This window comes from Bubalus bubalis, chromosome 7, assembly GCF_019923935.1.
Source record: "Bubalus bubalis isolate 160015118507 breed Murrah chromosome 7, NDDB_SH_1, whole genome shotgun sequence".
NCBI classification, from domain to species: Eukaryota; Metazoa; Chordata; class Mammalia; order Artiodactyla; family Bovidae; genus Bubalus; species Bubalus bubalis.
In genome coordinates, this window is record NC_059163.1 from 90,268,863 (window position 1) to 90,288,537 (window position 19,675).

The 19,675-nt window shown below is 38.3% G+C and overlaps 1 protein-coding gene and 1 long non-coding RNA gene across 13 annotated transcripts in view; one reads left to right on the forward strand and one right to left on the reverse strand.

Annotated features, from left to right (window-relative positions):
• Positions 1–4,166, reverse strand: part of LOC102414779 (glutamyl aminopeptidase) — a 78,085-nt gene extending 73,919 nt beyond the window's left edge. The window contains exon 1 of the mRNA XM_006076908.4: positions 3,240–4,166. Coding sequence (XP_006076970.3) covers positions 3,240–3,901 — 662 coding nt within the window. The 5' untranslated portion in view covers positions 3,902–4,166. The remainder of the gene's footprint in view (positions 1–3,239) is intronic.
• The window catches only part of LOC102415115, a 130,857-nt gene extending 111,561 nt beyond the window's left edge, over positions 1–19,296 (forward strand). For 9 of the 12 annotated variants that reach the window (XR_006552430.2, XR_006552432.2, XR_006552437.2 and 6 more), the window contains 2 exons: positions 15,013–15,085; positions 15,473–16,216. This is a non-coding gene — a long non-coding RNA (uncharacterized LOC102415115). Of the gene's footprint in view, positions 1–17; positions 3,246–8,954; positions 9,186–15,012; positions 15,086–15,472; positions 16,217–18,658 lie in introns of those variants that run through there. The other 3 variants (XR_006552436.2, XR_006552438.2, XR_006552439.2) reach the window with 3 other exon arrangements.
• The last annotated feature ends 379 nt before the right edge of the window (positions 19,297–19,675 follow it).

Sequence of the window (19,675 nt, forward strand, 5' to 3'; positions counted from 1 at the left end):
TTCTCTGCATTTTGTAGATGAAACCCACTGGAGACCTGCATTGTCAAAACGTTATTCACAGGCTTGAAAGAAAACAATAAGCTTTTCTCATATGCTTGAAATATTTCATAATAAGAAAAACAAAAAGTATTCCATTGAGCCTAAATGAGGTTACCGAGTATGTGCCAGAATCGTTCCAAAACCATGAATGCAGTACAGAACTGGCTGCATCCTGTGTAATGTGAGAGCCTAAACTGCTACCAATGAAAACAGACAAACTCCGGGACACCAGTCCTCCAAGGGAGCCTAACTGACCACTGGCCTTCCCCCCACCTTGCTGTCACTTAGTATTTCAGAGTATTTTCTCAACTAAAACAGCTAAGTTTCAAAACGTCAGCTCTCAAGTGTATATTTTATCATAATATTAACTCATATGGTAAAATAATCCAAAGATTTATACTTATGAAATACATAACAGAAACTTATGAATGGAACTGTGTTCCTTATTTTTTGCCTTCCTATAGTGTATAGAATTTTTATAAAGTATTTTGATGGCTTTACTCAGATGCAATTTTTGTTGTTTTCACAACCCAAGAAGCAGTTTTAAACTCTTAGCAATAATCATTTAAAAGTTTTGACTTGTTTTCACTTTACACTAACAGATTTTTAGAATCTCTTGAAGGTAGATATTCTTTAGAGGTAGATATATCTTTAGATATTCCTTTTCCTCTACCAAATTGCAAACACTTAAATCATTTTATTGTTAGACTCAGAGAAATAGGTACTTTATTGTTTGTGAAAATGTAATTTGGAACATATTTTTGAAAGTCAGTTTGGAGATACATACATATACATAAGTACATGCACATGTGTTATATATGTGTAGATGTGTGTATATACACACACGCATATGCTCATACATATTTTGAGCCAATTTCCTAAGAATTTTCCTATAGAAATATGAGAAAATATCATTCCTAGTTTTTTAAAAGGCTGTTTATTACATTTTATAGGTGTTTATAGGTAAAAAAGTGGGAGCAATTTAAGCACCCAAATCTAATGGGAAAGTTGAATAAATTACATTATATTCATATCATGGACTATCATGTATCCATTAAGTCATTTGCAGAAAAACACCAAATAACATGGTAAAGTGTTGATATATCGTAAAAACATGTTACACAACACTATATAAAGCATAATAATGCTATGTATGTGTCCAGAAAAAAATGACTAGAAAACCATCTGCCTAAATACTAACAATCACTATACTTGAGTGATGGGGTTATAGATGGATTTTTTTTCTTATAATTTTTTTGCTTCTCAAGTTTTCTGTAGTGAATGTCTCATAATATATTTTATGAAATAACTAACCAAAATAAATGTTACAAGTTTCTTGACGTATTTGTACTTTGACCCAGCAATTTTATTTTTCAGACTACATCCTAACATAAGGAAATACACTGTAAGTACACTTAAGATGTACTTACAGCTTTGTTCTTTCTGACTTGTTTATAGTAATAAAATACTGGAATCTACTCAAATGTCTAGCATTAGTGAATTGGTTTTAAAAAGTAACAATGTATTCATGCAATGGAATACTGCTCAGTCTTTAAAATCAGATTCTTGAAAATATTTAATAAAGGGAAATGTTTACAATATATTCAGTTAAAAGGCATGTGGATAGAGAAATATGTAGAGATAATTTAATTACAATTTTGATTACCTAAAAAAATTAGAATATCCATTAGCATGTTAACAGGGCTTACCAATGGATGGTGAAATTATTTATATGTTCTTTTGATTTCCCTTTTTATAATTTCTATGCTTTCAACATTTGTAATTTTTATAAACAGAAAAATATGTAAACAATGAAACTTTATTCTATAGTATATAGAATTGTCTTATTGCTAGTAATATTAATATATGCTATCTATATAAACATGATCCCTCCAAATATTTTTTCAAACTATCGTTTCTAATCTACTCAGTTTAATACTATACCACACAATAAGAATGTTGAAATATTTTATTTTAATCCCTTGGTCTTTCTGATAAACAACAGGTAGCATTTTGACCAAAAGATTTGCTTTGCTCTATAAAATGCTTCAAACAACATAGGGATATTCAGAGGGCTGGCCTTAAACTTTCTCTAAACAGTGACATAAGGTTTCTTTTCTCTTTTTTTAGAATATAAATACTTTTTATTGTATATACTAAGTTTGATTGAGTGTCAAAGATTTGCTTATACATTTTTAGTTGCCAACTTTAGTTTTAGTTGCCAAATTTTAAGGTTTCTCCATTCTTCACTTGTTCAGAATCGAAGTAGGTAAAAGTCAAAACAGTTTCAAGTTCAGTGGTGCCTCAGGTGTAACCTTCCTCTCTGATGCAAGAACCATACCCACAGGGTGAAGTTTTTTTAATTCATTGAGAGAGTTTATGTCTTTGACATAAGCCTCTGACTAAATGAAAGACAAGTAACTATTTGTCTCAGGGAATGCAAATATATATACAGGTGTACTTGGAGGGCTCTTTGTGTGGGGATATTTTTATGTCCTTAATTGCTTGATATATCTTTTTTGTCACAAAAGACTGAGCATAACTACTGCATACTGCATGATAGATAATAAGCCCAAAGATTTATCCATGTGCTGCTACTGATGCATGGACTCAATGAGTATTTATTGAGTAAAACATAGTTCTGGCCATTTGAGATAAAAAAGACACAGCTGTTCCTTTCTTAAGTGAAAACACAAAGACAGTTACATGAATTTTATATACTCTTTTTCGATGTTTAGTCTCCAATAAAACAAAAAATTATAATTGATATTTACTGATTTTCACTTAAATTTAGTATGATATCATTTTAAAAGTTCAGCTTAAAATCATTGCCATATAGCCCACAAATATCACCCGTGAAAGTTACCAAAAACATATTTTTAAAGGTTCAGGTAGTTTATATAAATATTAAGGATAAAATGCAGTATATTATGATTTTTCCTGATGAAAAGAAGGACTTACACTGATTTTTTGGACTCCGTGCAGCTCATTCAATAGTTTCAAATTTTGTGATAGGCTTTGAAAATACAACAGGGCAAGAGTTTTTGCTACCCAGAGGAACAGGCAGAAATGAAGTCAGGTTTAGATAAAGATCAGACCATGAAAATAATTGAAAGGTGAAAAGAGAAAAGGAAAGGAAGAGAAACGGAAAGCAAAGATAAAAGCTTCGGAAGAACAAAGCAAAAAAAATTTTTTTTTACTTGGTTTGTCCTTTCTCCACGTATGTCGTTCTGTAAAATCCCACGAGGGAGCCGTTCAGCCAGCCGGCGAACTCCAGGATCAGGTGGTAGGGACCCTCGCCAGCGTTGGGCTCAAGCTCTTCTTCTGCTTCCACCACCACATACTCCTGCTTCTTGTATTCGAAGCACTGCCTGACTTGAACCTGCTCCCCAGACGGCCTCCTCAGCACCGGGAGCTTGGTGATCCTCGTCTCCCGGAGATGTAGCCACAGGTACCGGGTGAATGAGCTCACGTTGATGGAGATGTCCACGCTGCCCGTGTACGTGTCCTCCTCCATCAGCGGCTTCACCTCCAGGTCGTAGTGCACTGGTTTGATGAAGTCCGGCAGCCTGAAGTCTTTCCAGCCTCCGCTTTCATCCTCACTGGCAGGGCAGACCCCCTGGTCCTCTGGAGGGCTGGTAACGGGAGGCAGGTGGGAAGGAGCCTGGGTCGTGCCCTGGGTCGTGCCCTGGGTCGTGCCCTGGGTCGTGCCCTCTGTAGAGTCACATGATCTGGTCAGACCCACAGAAAGTCCTACTATTAATCCGACAGCCACCACCACTGCGCAGATAATGGCCACATGTTTCGTCTTAATGCAGTATCTCTTAGAGCCTTCCCAAGATGATCTCTCCTCCAAGATCATTTTTGTTTCCAAAGTCAAATGTTACACATGAAAGGATGTTAAATTTAACTAACTAACGTCAGCAGTCCTTTTCCAGTTGGAAGTAATTGCCTGGCTTGGCAGCCTGCTTTCGCCTTTTGCAAACCTCTCTGTGGCTTCTTGCGTCTTTTCCACTCCCTTCACGTTCCCACTAGCCACTCCAGGATGAATGTGGAAACAAGGGGGTGGAGTAAGGACTCCAGAAGAGGGGCTGAGCGGGAGGAAGAAGACTGACGAAAATATTGTCACGGCTCCTCTTATAAACAACGCATCCCTCACCCCTCCCCTCCTGCGCCGGAGTGAGTTAAATATAAAACAGGGCTTAGCTTATCAGCCAAGGGGAGGATGATCTTTTGCCAAAGCTCTGTCAGCAGCTTTCAGGGAGAGAGCATTTGGGAAAGAGGTGTGCTTGTGATAGAAAAATTCAACCTTTGCCACTGAGTCTATTGTGTGCACAATCTCTCCTAATCAAAAGGCTTCTTGAATTTCAGCTATTTTTCAGGTAACTTGCTAAAGAAGCTATGTTTTCTTTTCATTTATTTTTTTTCCCTCATGTAAGCATTCAGATTCTGTCTTTTGCCACTGGAATTCGGTGCTCAGTATGATACATAAATTCAGGGACCAGGTAAGTACTCAGTAAATATTTGTTGAATTGGTGGATTAACAAAACATGGCCAGGTCACCATAAATCAGTTGATGCTGGATAAAAGAGAGAAGGAAACATAAGACATTAATCAAAGCGATACTGGAGCTGAAATGCATAAAAAGAAAAAAAGAGAAAGGGAATGGGTTGAAAGGACAGAAGGAAAAGGAAGGTAAACTTGTTAGCTTAGATAACTAAACTATGTTAAACAGATAGTCTGGTCTCAGTGAGATTGAATTCTTTAAGTATGGTAGATGACTTTCCTAGTGGCTCAGACGGTAAAGCCCCCGCCTACAATGTGGGAGACCCGGGTTCCATCCCTGGGTCGGGAAGATCCCCTGGAGAAGGAAATGGCAACCCACTCCAGTATTCTTGCCTGGAAAATCACATGGATGGAGGAGCTTGGTTGGCTACTGTCCATGGGGTCGCAAAGAGTCGGACACGACTGAGCGACTTCACTATCTACTATCTATGGTAGATGACATTTGGAGCAGATTTCGGATGCAAAACTTGGCCTTTTAGAAAGATCTATTATCTGCCCAAACCTATTGCTTATATACAAAAAGGTCAAGATGATGGAAATCACAATAATCGACTCCCATTGTTGTGAGTACCTAAGATGTATATACACCCAAGCCTTCTCTAATAGTAACAGTACAATCATAAATATAAAACTTTGAGAGCTTTCTACATGCCGGGAAGTGTACTAGGTACTTTAAAGAAGATCTGTCTTACCAACAACTCCATAAGATTGGTACTATTATGACGCCCATTTTAGAGACAGAAAGACTGACATTCAAAGAGGTTAAGTCATTTGCTTAAGGTCACAGAATTGGAGTTAGAACTCAGGCTGTCTGAGTCTAAAATCCAAATAAATAATTATACTGCCTCTCTTTTCTGAAGAGGAAATAAGAGTGGTAAGTAACTATGAAAAACTTGGTCAGTATTTCCCAACGTGCAATCCATGGATAGTAGCAGATATACTTGCAAAGCAGGCAATGCTGGGGAAGATAAAGTTAAGAACATTCTTTCATTACCTTCCATTCTTACAGGGCCTCCAGTTTGCATTACCATCACAGGATGAGTCTCCCAGACAGGATACACTATTGAGTGATTTCTTCCTTTAGTTAACGAGAAAGCTTTGTTTGGTGAGGTACCTTTGGGGCAGTCTTGAAGGTCTTGTGTTCCTTGAACACACTCTGAGGGTCTTATGTTCCACACTCTGAGAAATGCTACCTTAAACGATTCCAAATTATAAACACACGGAAAAAAAGAGAAGATTTTAAGAATGAAAGGGTCCATTTTGCTCTGTACATTTCTATTGTTTTCATAAAAATAGTAGTAAAAGAAATAAAGGGGAGAAGGTATATTTTTCTAAATTATAGGGACATCTTGTTATTTATTTCACATTCTGAAGCAATCCTAAACTTTTAAAATTATAGTACGTTTAGCTTTGGTAAGTCAACTTCCTGAATTTTAGGCTTAAAAAAAAATCCATTTTTTTAATCAGAAAGATCATCTGATGTTTCACTAAATGTTTCAGAAACATTTTGATGTGTTCTCCATAAATTAAAAGGAAGATGTAGAATAAATTTATCTCAGCATAATGACTGAAAATAAGGAAAAACAGTTGGAAGGATGTACATAAAATTATATTAAACTGGAAGCATTTAAAAAAAAATCTCAGCTAAACTCTTAAACTCAGCTAAAACTCTTAATCTTGTCTAGAAAGATAGCAATCTTATCTCCATCTTATTTGGGCTCAGCTGAACAAAGAAGATAATAGACTTTTGAAATAAAGTACACTTCAGGAGAATTGAGAATGACTGCCTGAAATCAAGTATCTCGGGGTTCCCTGGTGGCTCAGTGGTAAAGAATCTGCCAGCCAGTGCAGGAGCCACAGGAGATGTGGGTTTGATCCCTGGATCAGGAAGATCCCCTGAAGAAGGAAATGGCAACCCACTCCAGTATTCTTGCCTCGGAAATCCCATGGACAGAGGAACCTGGTGGGCTACAAGTCCATGGGGTCGCAGAGTAGGAAAAGACAGCACACAAACACCCAACATCTCTCCTACTTTGCCTGAAATTCCACCATAAGGAATTAATTCTTTAAATGCATTTTTTTTTGTTAGAAGAAATAAAATAACTTAAATCCACTTAGTATGTCTGCATACATCCATAAATTTTTAGTTTAAGGCCCAGTTCTGGCCACAACATCTTATTAGTACCAGCCTAAAAAAGCTGCCTACACCCACTGAAGGGCACCACATCTTACCCACATCAGCATATTAGGGGTGCCTGATGTGCCTGATGTGATCGAGATAAAGTGTCCAGCCAGGCAAGTTGAAGTAGCAGAGCCAACAAGTGCACTAAACACGTTTAGGGTCAACACACTAGGGTTTACCAAATATAAAGCCCCAGCTTTCATAATTAGTAAGGCTGCACTTTGCTGCAGCAGTGCCTGCTGACCTTCCTCTCCCTGACACTGGGATGTGGAGTCTGTGGCAGGAGACTCTTGATCTTGAAAGCCCTTGTTCCAGATCCAATCCACAGTGAAGGTCAAGGTAGCCACTAGCAGGACAGAGAGAGAGAATCTACTCCTGCAATAAGATCAACAAACCATCATCGGCACTCACCTAGATTAAACAATTTATATTGACTAATGTTGTGTCAGAGAGTCTTCATTACATATAATTAATTTGAAAAGGCTACCTCTAGTCAGTTTCCATTTAGGTTCAAGCCAGTGGAGTGAATGAATGCACAGCTGTTCATTGTCGACCCTAGATCACACTATCCCTCCCCTACAGCTTTTGACAATGGGTGTTATCAGCTTGTATCCCAAGTACAAATCCAATCTTCCAAATATGACCTCAATAAATGTTCATTGATTGCTTGTTCAATAAACAAATGAATGGATAAATAAAAAGGAGGAAAAAAATTCCAAGAATACAGAATGGGAAGGGTCAGTGGGTATAACACAGCAGAAATGTTGAGATAAACTCAGTTTAAATTCCAAGAATGACTGTAAAGGAATTCATTGGAGGTGAGGGCTTGAAATTCCTGATCTTGAGAAGATGAGCAACTTCTTGGCTAATTCCTTCCCATAGCAGGTAGATTGATGCAAGAGACTCAATACTGAATCATGCTTAGTTGTTCAGTCATGTCCAACTCTTCATGACTCCATGGTCTATAGCCCACCAGGCTCCTCTGCCCATGGAATTCTCCAGGCAAGAATACTGGAGTGGGTAGCCATTCCCTTCTCCAGGGGATCTGCCCAACCCAGGGATCGAACCCAGGTTTCCTGCATTGCAGGCGGATTCTTTACCATCTTCACCACTGGGGAAATCCATAATAGTGAATACACAGTGTGTACTCCCCCTTTTCACTTGGAGCTTCTAAGAGTTTAAAGCTCTTCTGTTAGATCTCAGAAAATACACATACCCCAGAGGCTACTGGGTTTTCTGTGTATCTTGAGTGCTAACAGCTCACCTAAGAACTAGGAGCATCTCCAGAAATACTGTCAGCAATTTACACTATGGTGTGGTTGTTTGACTGACTCTCCTGTTTGTCAATGAAAGCTGAATGGTTCAGGAAAACAATAAACAAAAATGGCAAGATAGAATCATACTGGATGGAAGAAGCAGAATCTGTGAATTGGGCTATATTATATAGGGAGCAGGGAGAATCAGAACAAGTTTTTGTCCATCTTGCCACAGCATCTCTATAATCAACCATGTCAATTCTATAAACCTCATGGTCAATCCAAGTATTTCTAAACTTTAAAGGTTTAGCTGGAATTTAAAAGGGGGAGTGCCATTCCATTTGACTTCACCAACCATGCATTCTAAATCCATATTGGTAATGTTTGTTGTGATCCTAGTCAATTATATTTTATTCTCCTCAGGAACATCATCTTTTGTTCAGCTTCAGGAACTGCTTTAAAAGGTTCAATTGGTTTTTTTTTTTTTTTCCTTTCTCTCCATTTTTTTTTCTTACCCATATCCCTCACACTTGAACATCCCTCCACCCACCCTTCTCCCCATTCCACTCCTCAACTGGTTTTAAGACTAAGTGATCTCAGCTAACTTTTTCCATGAGCTGAAAATAACTGCATATGTCAGGCAGAAAGTGTTCATGAGACCATCTAACTTTTGTTGATTGGTAATGGTGAATTTGTCCAATGACTAGCACAGTAAGAAAAAATACACAGTAGGGAAGACGAGGAAGAGAGAAGAGAAAGTGGGTCAAGAGGTGAGGAAGAGTAGGAAGAAGAAAAATTTTCAGAGAAACTGATGAGGAGAATAAAGTTCCAAAACATATTCAAACATAATTCAATAAAAAATGAAAATCAATGAAACAATATGTTTATATCTTCTCTATTTTTGTTTCCAGACTGATTTGAGAATCCTTCTGTAGGATTTTCTGGACACTCAGACTTCTCATGGTATTCTCCACCCACGTAGTCCATGGACACCAGGATTTCATAAGCTCTGAGCAAGAATCACATTCCTGTTTCTCATTTGGATTGTCCTAGGGAAAATTGGTGCACTTTACCTGCCTCTGAAAAAGTGTCTATGGGCCACTTTTTTCTTTCAGTCATTCAACAAATATATACTAACTCCATAAATATTTACTTTTCAGCAAATACCTACTGGATAAGGAATTCAACGCTAAACTTTAAAATGTGGACATGAAATGTGAATAAATACTCTTTAAGGCATGTGTTTGAGAAGGCAATGGCAACCCATTCCAGTACTCTTGCCTGGAAAATCCCATGCAGTCCATGACCTCCCACAGTCCATGGGGTCACTAGAGTCGGATACGACTGAGCGACTTCACTTTCACTTTTCACTTTTCACTTTCATACATTGGAGAAGGAAATGGCAACCCACTCCAGTGTTCTTGCCTGGAGAATCCCAGGGACGGGGGAGCCTGGTGGGCTGCTGTCTATGGGGTCGCACAGAGTTGGACACGACTGAAGTGACTTAGCAGCAGTAGCAGCAGCAAGGCATGTGTTGAAACCCCTGCTTTGTTCTTAGAATGTGAAAGTTTTGAAAATATTCATGAAAGCAAAGAAAATAAAATGAAATGATTTTTATTATTATAGTTTTATTTTTTCTGTATTTCTATTAATGCTTTTATTCTTATAATTTTAAACTGCTTTTATATTCGGTTCTCTAAGGTACAGTAATGCATTGGGAGACAGTGGCAGGACATAGAAACAGCAGGAGAAGAATAATAGTGATAATATAGTTTAGATTTCTGTTCTGATAACTTCAAAATTATCCTTATCTATTTTCTCAGTGTACTAAAAAACAGCTTTATATTCTGAGTTTTAAAACTTCCTGAAATGTTTAATTCACTCAACATTTCCTTTCAGCCTTTTGTGGGCTTCCCTGATAGCTCAGTTGGTAAAGGATCCACCTGCAATGTGGGAGATGTGGGTTTAGTCCCTGGGTTGGGAAGATCCCCTGGAGAAGGGAAAGGCGACCCACTCCAGTATTCTGGCCACAGCTCTATATTCTGAGTTTTAAAACTTCCTGAAATGTTTAATTCACTCAACATTTCCTTTCAGGCTTTTGTAGCATCAAAATTCTTGGCAATGTCTTATCTCTCTTCTCTCCTATCTGCAGAAATCTGCAAAAATAATGTTGATGTAGAGAAAATATCTTACATAATGTTCTTTTATTCCATAAGGAATCCAAGTGAATTATACTAGTAATGATGATTTTGGATCACATTCCCCACAGAAATTTTCATAAATTAATTCTTCATCTTAATATTAATCATTTTTTTCAGAGAAAGAGCATGTGACTTTCCAATTTTTATTTATTAGCACAGGCTGTTTGGTTTGAAATTTTCTTCATTACTACATTAATTTTAACAAAGTTATCTTTAATTTTTGTTTCCTCAGAAGTAAAGATTTTAACTGCATTAGGAGTGCTTATGTCTGATTCTTTGCGACCCCACGAGGCTCCTCTGTCCATGGGATTCTCCAGGCAAGAATACTGGAGGAGTTTCCATTTCTTCCTCCAGTGAATCTTCCCAACCCAGGGATCAAACCCGTGTTTTCTGCATCTCTGCATTGCAGGTGGATTCTTTTCCACTGAGCCACCAGGGAAGCCCCTTTAACTTCACTAAGATGATACAAGTCTTCCATGTGATAAACAAACATGTTATTTCTTTGTTAGACTCCCTTTTCTTGGTATATCTTCTGTTTTTCATTTATTACTTTCTTAGTATGCTTTTGTATTAAGCTGAAAAATTGTCCCCCTAAAAGATATCCACATTCCTAATTCCTGGAACCTAGGAATGTTAGCTTGCATTTTTTTTAAAGTTTTTGTAGATATGATTAAATTAAGAATCTTGAGATGAGGGCATTATTTGGGGATTATTGATATTAGGATAGGTTTTAAATGCAATCTCACATATTCTTATAAAAGGGAGGCAGAGAGAGGTTTTTCCCACGGACATACAGGTGATGTGAAGATGGAGCAGAGAAAAATTTGAAGATCCTGGTCTTAAAGACTGTAATGATGTAGTCACAAACTGCAGAATCCTGGCAGCTACTAGAAGTTGTAAGAGGCAAGGACCAGATTCTCCTCTATAGCTTCTGAAGGAGGGGTAGCCTGCTGACACCTTGATTTTGGCCCAGTGATACCGATTTTGGACTTCCGGCTTTCAAAAATGTGAGAGAATGAATTTCTGTTATTTTAAGCTACTAAGCTTGTGGTGATTTGTTACAGCAGCCACAGGAAATTAATACAACAGTCTTTAGATATTCATTCAACAAATATATGTTGAGATCCACAACATGCCAGATATTTTCAACTGACGGAAAGCATTAAATAAGAACACAAAAGCAGTCTCAGAGCAGAAGAGTTTTTCTCAAGTAGGAATAAGGTTGGAATAAGAGAGAATATTGGCTTTTTGGACAATGACATACTCTCTTCTTTCATCCACTTGTGATTTTCTAGAGATACACTTCAGACGTCTGTTTTTGTTCTTCAAGACATATGTAGATTTTACTCAAGGTTTTAAAGGATTTTTAAAATATTTACTTGACTGCTTCGGGTCTTTGTTGCAGCACGCAGGATCTTTCTTGGTAGACTCTCTAGCTGTGGCTCCATGACATGTGGGATGCTAGTTTCCTGACCAGGGATGAAACCCACATCCCCCGCATTCCAAGGTGGATTCTTACCCACTGGACCACCAGGGAAGTCCCCCTTTAAAGGATTTTTATGCATTTATTTTCCCATTGCCTTCACCATGGAACATTTGTTAAGAGGATTGATAAATCGTTTCTTCAGTGAATAGAATATATGTGTTTCTGTATAAACATTATAACTCCCACTGAATTTATCTGAATCATTTATTAAATTACATTTTGGGAAAATTTATATTTGCTTTTGATTTGGAAGCTTTAATTCTAAATCCATTTTTTGGTCAGTGATGTTCCAAATCCGAGACAAAATAATACTATTTCTTGTGGATGGAGTGATTCCCTTCTATCTTCTGAATGCTTTGCCTCGTTTATTTCTGCTCTTGTCATTGATAGTAATCTGGTGAATTGTTTAGCTTCTGCATTTAGATACTTTCCTTTGATATCTTGATTTTCATTAGCTTTTAAAGGGGTTCTGGTGAGTTTTATTCTTAGTTTATCTGCTATCTTTTGCATCTGTGGCTAAGATATTTATATGCATATGTTGTAAGGGTTGGACTTTGCACATGAATCAGCGGAAAAGAACTTGCCTGCAGTGCAGGAGACATGGGTTCAATCACTGGTTGGGAAGATCTCCTGGAGGAAGGCATGGCAACTATTCCAGTATTCTTGCTGGGAAAATCCCATGAACAGAGAAGCCTGGCATGCTGCAGTCCATGGGGTTGCAAAGAATCAGACACGACTTAGTGACTGAACCATGATGCTCTCTAGTAACAAGAAGTCTGGAGTTAGAGAGTAGCATCATGATTTGGAAGCTCAATAATGTCTTCAGGAAACTGATATGTGCCTATCTATTCATTCCATAACTTTTATTGTGTGGTCCCAAGCTGGTTGTCACAATTCTGGCTATGACAATCATTTTCAAGGTTAAGAAGTGGAGGGAGGAAGGAAGAGTAACTTTTTTTTCCCCTTAAGAGTTCTTTTTCTTTTATCAGTGAAGACAGTAATTTCCCAGAAGTCCTCAGCAGTCTGTGTCTAAAATTTCATTCAGGAGTCTTGATTCACTTGGCCCTTCTGTAGCTTTACCTGCTGGAGAGGAATGTGGTAGAAATTACTGACCCGAATCAACACCAACTTATCTCTACGGCAGCACACATTGCTGGTGCAAACTCATTATATTTGTTGGCAAATAAGAGGAGAAACGGCCATTGGCGAGGCACAAGCACAGCCTCAATAGATCTTATCTCTGGAGAAGTGTAGTCGCTCAGTCGTGTCCGATTCTTTGCGACCCCATGGACTGTTGCCTACCAGGCTCTTCCATCCGTGGGATTTTCCAGGCAAGAATACTGGAGTGGGTTGCCATTTCCTTCTCCAGGGGATCTTCCCGACCCAAGGATTAAACCCGGGTCTCCCTCATTGTAAGCAGACGCTTTACCATCTGAACCACCAGGGAAGTCCTCTGGAGAGGATCAGGACAAATCTGAGAAGGACAGAGAGTTTGTACTTCTTACTATGTTCTATCTGCTGCCTCTATCCTCCCAACATCTTTACTGGTTTGTTTTTGTTGGGGTGTTTTTTCTGGGGGGAGTGCAGGGCGAGGTGGAGGGTGGGTAGACCAAGGTGGAGCGGACTCTCCTATTTCCTATCTCCTCACAACTTTCTAAAGTCGTCTCATGTTGCCATCGCACTATGCAGAAATCTTCAGTGTGTCTCATTCACTGGCAGGATCACGTTCATGGCATGGTATTCCAAGCCCCAGTGCCCTTAACTCCAGAAGGTTCCTGACTCCTAAAATCCTTTTTCAAATTTACCCCCAAGCCACACTGGCCAATTGATTGTTTTGCGAACACAGTACCCATTGCTGTCATGATGCATTTGCTGGTGCTCATGCTCCTGCCTCTTCTCCTTTGAGTCTTTCTTGGGACCCAGCTTACCTCTCTTCTCAAGTAAACAAACATTCCCTGATCCAAATGGACCAAATTGGTCAATCCTTCTTTACCTCCTGTAAACGCATTTGATGTCATTCATTTGTCATTTATTTTTAGTCCAATCCCCAAATGGCCACTTACTCTGTGTATTAGTAAACACAGTCCAACTGCCCAAACAAGCAGTACCCATCTATCTGCTGTGTTGTTTATTTCTCACTTAGGCTATATCCAAGGAGAAGGCAATGGCACCCCACTCCAGTACTCTTGCCTGGAAAGTCCCATGGATGGAGGAGCCTGGTAGGCTGCAGTCCATGGGATCACGAAGAGTCGGATACGACTGAGCGACTTCACTTTCACTTTTCACTTTCATGCATTGGAGAAGGAAATGGTAACCCACTCCAGTGTTCTTGCCTGGAGAATCCCAGGGACGGGGAGCCTGGTAGGCTGCCATCTATGGGGTTGCACAGAGTCGGACACAACTGAAGCGACTTAGCAAAGTAGGCTATATCCAAGGTGGATGTTTTTGTTCGTGACTCCCCTGGATGGCACTCCATTAAGCAGTAAGTCAGGAATTTAGGTTCCTTCCATCTTGTTTTGTTTCTCTCTTCAATATGTGACTCCAAGGTGGCTGTTGGAAGAAAAGAAAACATGAGAAACTCCTACTGGACTTTTAGTTATCTTAACCTACTGCCCTCATTCACAACCATTGGCCAGAATTAGTCACATAACCAGAGAAGGCAATGGCACCCCACTCCAGTACTCTTGCCTGGAAAATCCCATGGACAGAGGAGCCTGGTGGGCTGCAGTCCATGGGGTTGCTAAGGGTCGGACACGACTGAGCAACTTCACTTTCACTTTTCACTTTCATGCATTGGAAAAGGAAATGACAACCCACTCCAGTGTTCTTGCCTGGAGAATCCCAGGGATGGGGGAGCCTGGTGGGCTGCCATCTGTGGGGTCGCACAGAGTCGATCACGACTGAAGCAACTTAGCAGTAGTCACATAACTCCGTGAAAAGCTAAAGGGGCTGGGACAGGCAGAAACAACTCAAGCCTTCAGGAGAGGAGCTTTGGTGGTCAGCTAGCCATGACTGCCTTCTGCTGGCCTCCCCTCATCCTAGGTTGAATGTTGCTAGTATGGCACAGTGACTCAGAAGGAGAAGAAGGTCATATGTAGAAAAAAAAAAAAAACAACAACACAGTTGCTATTATTTTTATTAAGTCCTCAGGATATATCCAAGGCAAAGTGCCTTCTTTCTTCATGCATGTATAAAAATTATTCACCTACATGCTCATAGTTTATGCTTATTTCCATCACTGCTGCTCTAAATATTTACTTTAACTTGATTTCTCCTGAACAGACGCATACTATGAACGGGACGCACACTTGAGTGATTTACTCTGGATCCTGCTCTGCTTCTAGGGATGGCTGAGGTACAACAGCTCCTATTTTCCAAAGGTCATTTTATTGGCACTTCAGAATACCATAGAAACAAGTGTAAGTAAAGGTAATTGCATTCAGGTGGAAGGAAAGAAGAAGGAAATGGAACGAAAAGGAACTAGCATTCATGGTACATACTTAGTGCCATATGTCTTTTGTTTGCTGTCTTTTTAATGCATCCAGAAATGCTATGAATTAGTTATTATGGGTCCCAGCTGCTACTAACAACCCATGCTGTCTCCAAATCTAGTCAAAGGAATTTAGTACTATTTATGGGCTAGTCCAGACTTCTCCATGAATAATTTTGTATTTTAGGTACATCGTGGACTATCTTTGCAGCTAGCCTAAGTGACAAATCTTATTTATAATATTGTTTTTAGGTGCAAATGTACCACAGGAACCAACACATGAGACCTGCTTGCTTATCTGGTCCTCAGGCCTGTCAGGACACTGGGAGAGTCCCCTTCCCACCATGCACATGGCATTACACAGTGCCAAATTCATATAAGATATTGCACAGGTAGAATGAGTGGCTAAGTGATAATTACATAAAATTTAAGTTGAAAGAGAAACTAATTTCCTCTTTTAATCATAAATTTAAAATTAAGCTGTTTATAAAACAGCATTTTCCCAGATTTTCTCTCTAAAACATTAACCAATTTTGCTGGAATACAACATATAACTGTTTTAGTCAGAATCTAACATAGGTTTGTGACAGAAAAAAAAGAAAATGCACAAAATGTAATATATGTGTCCTTACATGAAATGATAAAAGCAAGATAACAAATGATATATACAATGTGAAATTCCTGTTGTAAAATATATATACACAGAAAAAGATTGGAAAGCATAAATCAAAGTGTTAAAAACAGTGATTTTCTTTAGTGATATATAAAATTATGGGAAATTTCTTTTGCAGTTTTGTGTTCTCGTTCTTGTTTTGTGTAGAGTATTTTCCTGAAGATATGTTATTTAGTATTTAGGGAAAAAACACACATATACAGAGTGTTGTACTAGGTCAAGTCTTTCATGGAAAAATCTAGATGTTTATTTGTATCTGTTACTTCCCTGTACTAACTATCCTTGAAATCTTGATCCATTAAATTAAATAAACTGAGAAAAGATGTTTATACTGTCTCTAGAAAATACAACTCCATTTTCTCTCATCATTTCATATTTCCAGTTCATTAGGATAAGTTAAATTATTATGTGGGGTCCCCTTTTTGCACTTTTCCATAAATTGTAATTTTGGTTGGTGAGATCTCCAGTCCATGGATCATCCACTTCCTTCCAATCTTCTTTCCCACATCTCACCCATCCTGCCCATCTGGGAGCCCTCGTTCAGACATTATTAAACATCATTCTTTCCCTTGGAGGTTGTGTTTTACAACATGGATTACAGGTCAGACAAATAACAAATAAGCCTTATTAAGTCTTGATTAGGACAACTGACATTCAGACACACATAGAGGAAACAAATATTGCATGTTTTAAAACTGGATTTTATTTTTCTCTTAAAGGAAAGCTTTATAAATGTTTATATAAATTTTACTTTTTCCTTTCTTATTCCCAAACAATATGGTTTACACCACAGCCATAGTAACCTTTTAAAAACATAAATCATGTTACTTCTCTGCTTATAACTTTTAATGTCTTCTCAGTGCAATTGAAACAACATTGAGATTTTTTTTATGGCCTTCAAGTCCTCCAAGATATCTTTTCATTTTATCCCATAGGCTCTGAAAAAACAAGAACTTTCTTTCTGTTCCTTAAACACTCAAGAGTCCCATTTTGGGCTTTTTTTCTCACTTAAAATAGGTCTCCCAAACACCTTTGCAAGCCTGCCTCCTTCTTGCCATTCATGTCTCATCTCAAATGCCTCCTCCTCTGAGGGGGCCTCACCGACTGCCTTACTTCATTATTACTGCCCTTCCCCCTCTCCTGTGACACTGTCTATCCCATTACACTACATCAGAGTTCTTATAGCCTTCTCTCCCCCTGAAGTTATTTTACGTAGTTTTTCTTTAATGAGTATTATCTGTCTCGCCAACTAGAATGTAAGTTCCACAGAGTAGGAACTTTTTCTTGTATCCCCATTGCTAGAATTATGCCGGGCACATAGTAGGCACAAAATAAATATCTCTTGTTTAAACAAAAATTGGCTTTGAATAATGCACAATACCGGAGACGGCAATGGCACCCCACTCCAGTAATCTTGCCTGGAAAATCCACTGACGGAGGAGCCTGGAAGGCTCCAGTCCATGGGGTCACGAAGAGTCGGACATGACTGAGCGACTTCACTTTCACTTTTCACTTTCATGCATTGGAGAAGCAAATGGCAACCTACTCCAGTGTTCTTGCCTGGAGAATCCCAGGGACAGAGGAGCCTGGTGGGCTGCCGTCTATGGGGTCGCACAGAGTCGGACACGACTGAAGCAACTTAGCAGCAGCAGCAGCAGAATGCACAGTACTGTGTCTTCTTTGCTCCTAAAAATGGCTATAGGATCTGTGGCTCAGGATGTAAAGAACACACCTTTCATCTTTGAGCACAGAATGTCCTTTCTCCCAGGTCCTCCAGTCTCTTTATCTCCATTTGTCCTCCAGTCTCTTTTTATCTCCATTCGTGAACCATCAGAGCCTTTTCAGGCCACCACTAGAAGGACAATTTTCTTGATTCTGCTTTCACCTTCTGGCTTTCACCAAATTCCTGAAAACTCCTGTGAGTTTCTGTAATGGAAAATCAACCTAAATCAGAGAGTCTCACTGTTGTTCTTTGGTCTATGAAAATAAAACCATGGTGCTATCCTCAGCACAGTGCGTGCTTTTAGTTGGATTGTCACCTGTCACACCCACGCCTTACCCCTGAATCAGAGCATTTTTCTGCAAGGCTGGTCAGTAGGACTTGGAATGATCTGTCTTTAGAACTTAGGTCAAAACAGGAATTATGGTAATCACAAGCATGGTTTCATTAGCATCATAGCCTAACCAATTTTTCTAATTCATCTTAAAATGTTATTCAACCATAACTTATTGAAAAATAAAGACAAATTTATCTTTTATAAAATCATGGGAATTTAGAGCTGTAATGCAATTTAGATACAATCTAGTTTAGATCATATCTAGTTAGATGTGATCATGGTTTTTATGATCTAGTTTATCAAACTAGGTGTGACCTAGTTTATCAAACTAGATATGATCTAGTTTATAGTTTAAAATATTTAAATATAGATATTTTTAAAATATTTAAGAATATTAAAACCCAGGGTGAGGCTAAGTAACTTTTCAAAGGTCACTGAGCCAAGCGAAGGCAGATCCACATTTAGACACCCAGTCCAACACTCTTTCTCCTACATATAATGAAGTTCAAAGTTTATTAGTTGTAGGATTAACTATTTTGGAATATTTAATAATCTTTTAAATATTTAATAATCTTTTATGAGTTTGAGTGAACTCCGGGAGTTGGTGATGAACAGGGAGGCCTGGCGTGCTGTGATTCGTGGGGTCGCAAAGAGTCGGACATGACTGAGCAACTGAACTGAACTGAATAATCTTTTTCTCTGTTACAGTGCCTGGAACATAGAAGGCAATCAATAATTATGAAGGATTTTACTTCAATTTGGAATAGCAATTATAATGCCTTGTTGCTTTTCATTTATCTGTCTTTTGAGATTGTGTTTTACAACAGTCATGACTGTTATACACAGAGTTAAGCAGTATTAATTTACATAGTTAACTGACTCTCACATGCATTTCACACATTTCTACCTGATAAATACACCCTGTGTATTGTGTATGTATTTATAATGCATGTATATAATTCCATTTCTGATGTGACTAGTATAGAAATGTTACTTATTTACTGGTAATTATTTATAAATGGAAAATAAATTAAGGTGGAATTCTTGGATTTAATTATCAGTACTTATTCATATGGAAATGACTTTAGACTATTTGGCATTGAAATAATCACAAAGATTTGGCATTATAATTGAAAATGTCTGAATCCTCTCTTTATGAGCTCATACTATTTGAAAATTTATTTCATAAAGTCATAGCAAGTTGAGAAAAAAAATTCTATTTGACATTAAAAGTGAGAAGTAGAAAATGGAAAATGAAATAAGGAGCATTTCCTGAAATTTCAATCTGAAGAGTAATTATAATGGTGTCTACAATTTTATGAAATAAAATGCTGAACATCATGTAAGATATTTTGAAATTACACTTTATATTTTGAATAGAAATTGAGCCAAGTCTGGAAACAGTCCCATGATCCAAGAGAGTGTTTTGCTTTCACTTACAGGCCGTGAACTGGAGGGCTCATCTGTTAATGCTCTAAATGTAATGAGCACTTTCACTACTTCACCTCCCTGTTTGCATGTGCCTCTAACTTGCCCCAATTTACCTGTGTGCTGTACAAGAGTACACAGCACTATATTTTCCTTCTTCATGGGTTTAATTGTCTTCATTTGTCTCCTATGAGTCTCAACTTTGACCAGCTCTGTTTATCACTTCTGCTGATAGATGTAGAACATTATTACTTTTCTGTGACCTGACAGGAGGGAAGAATAAATAACATACTCCTC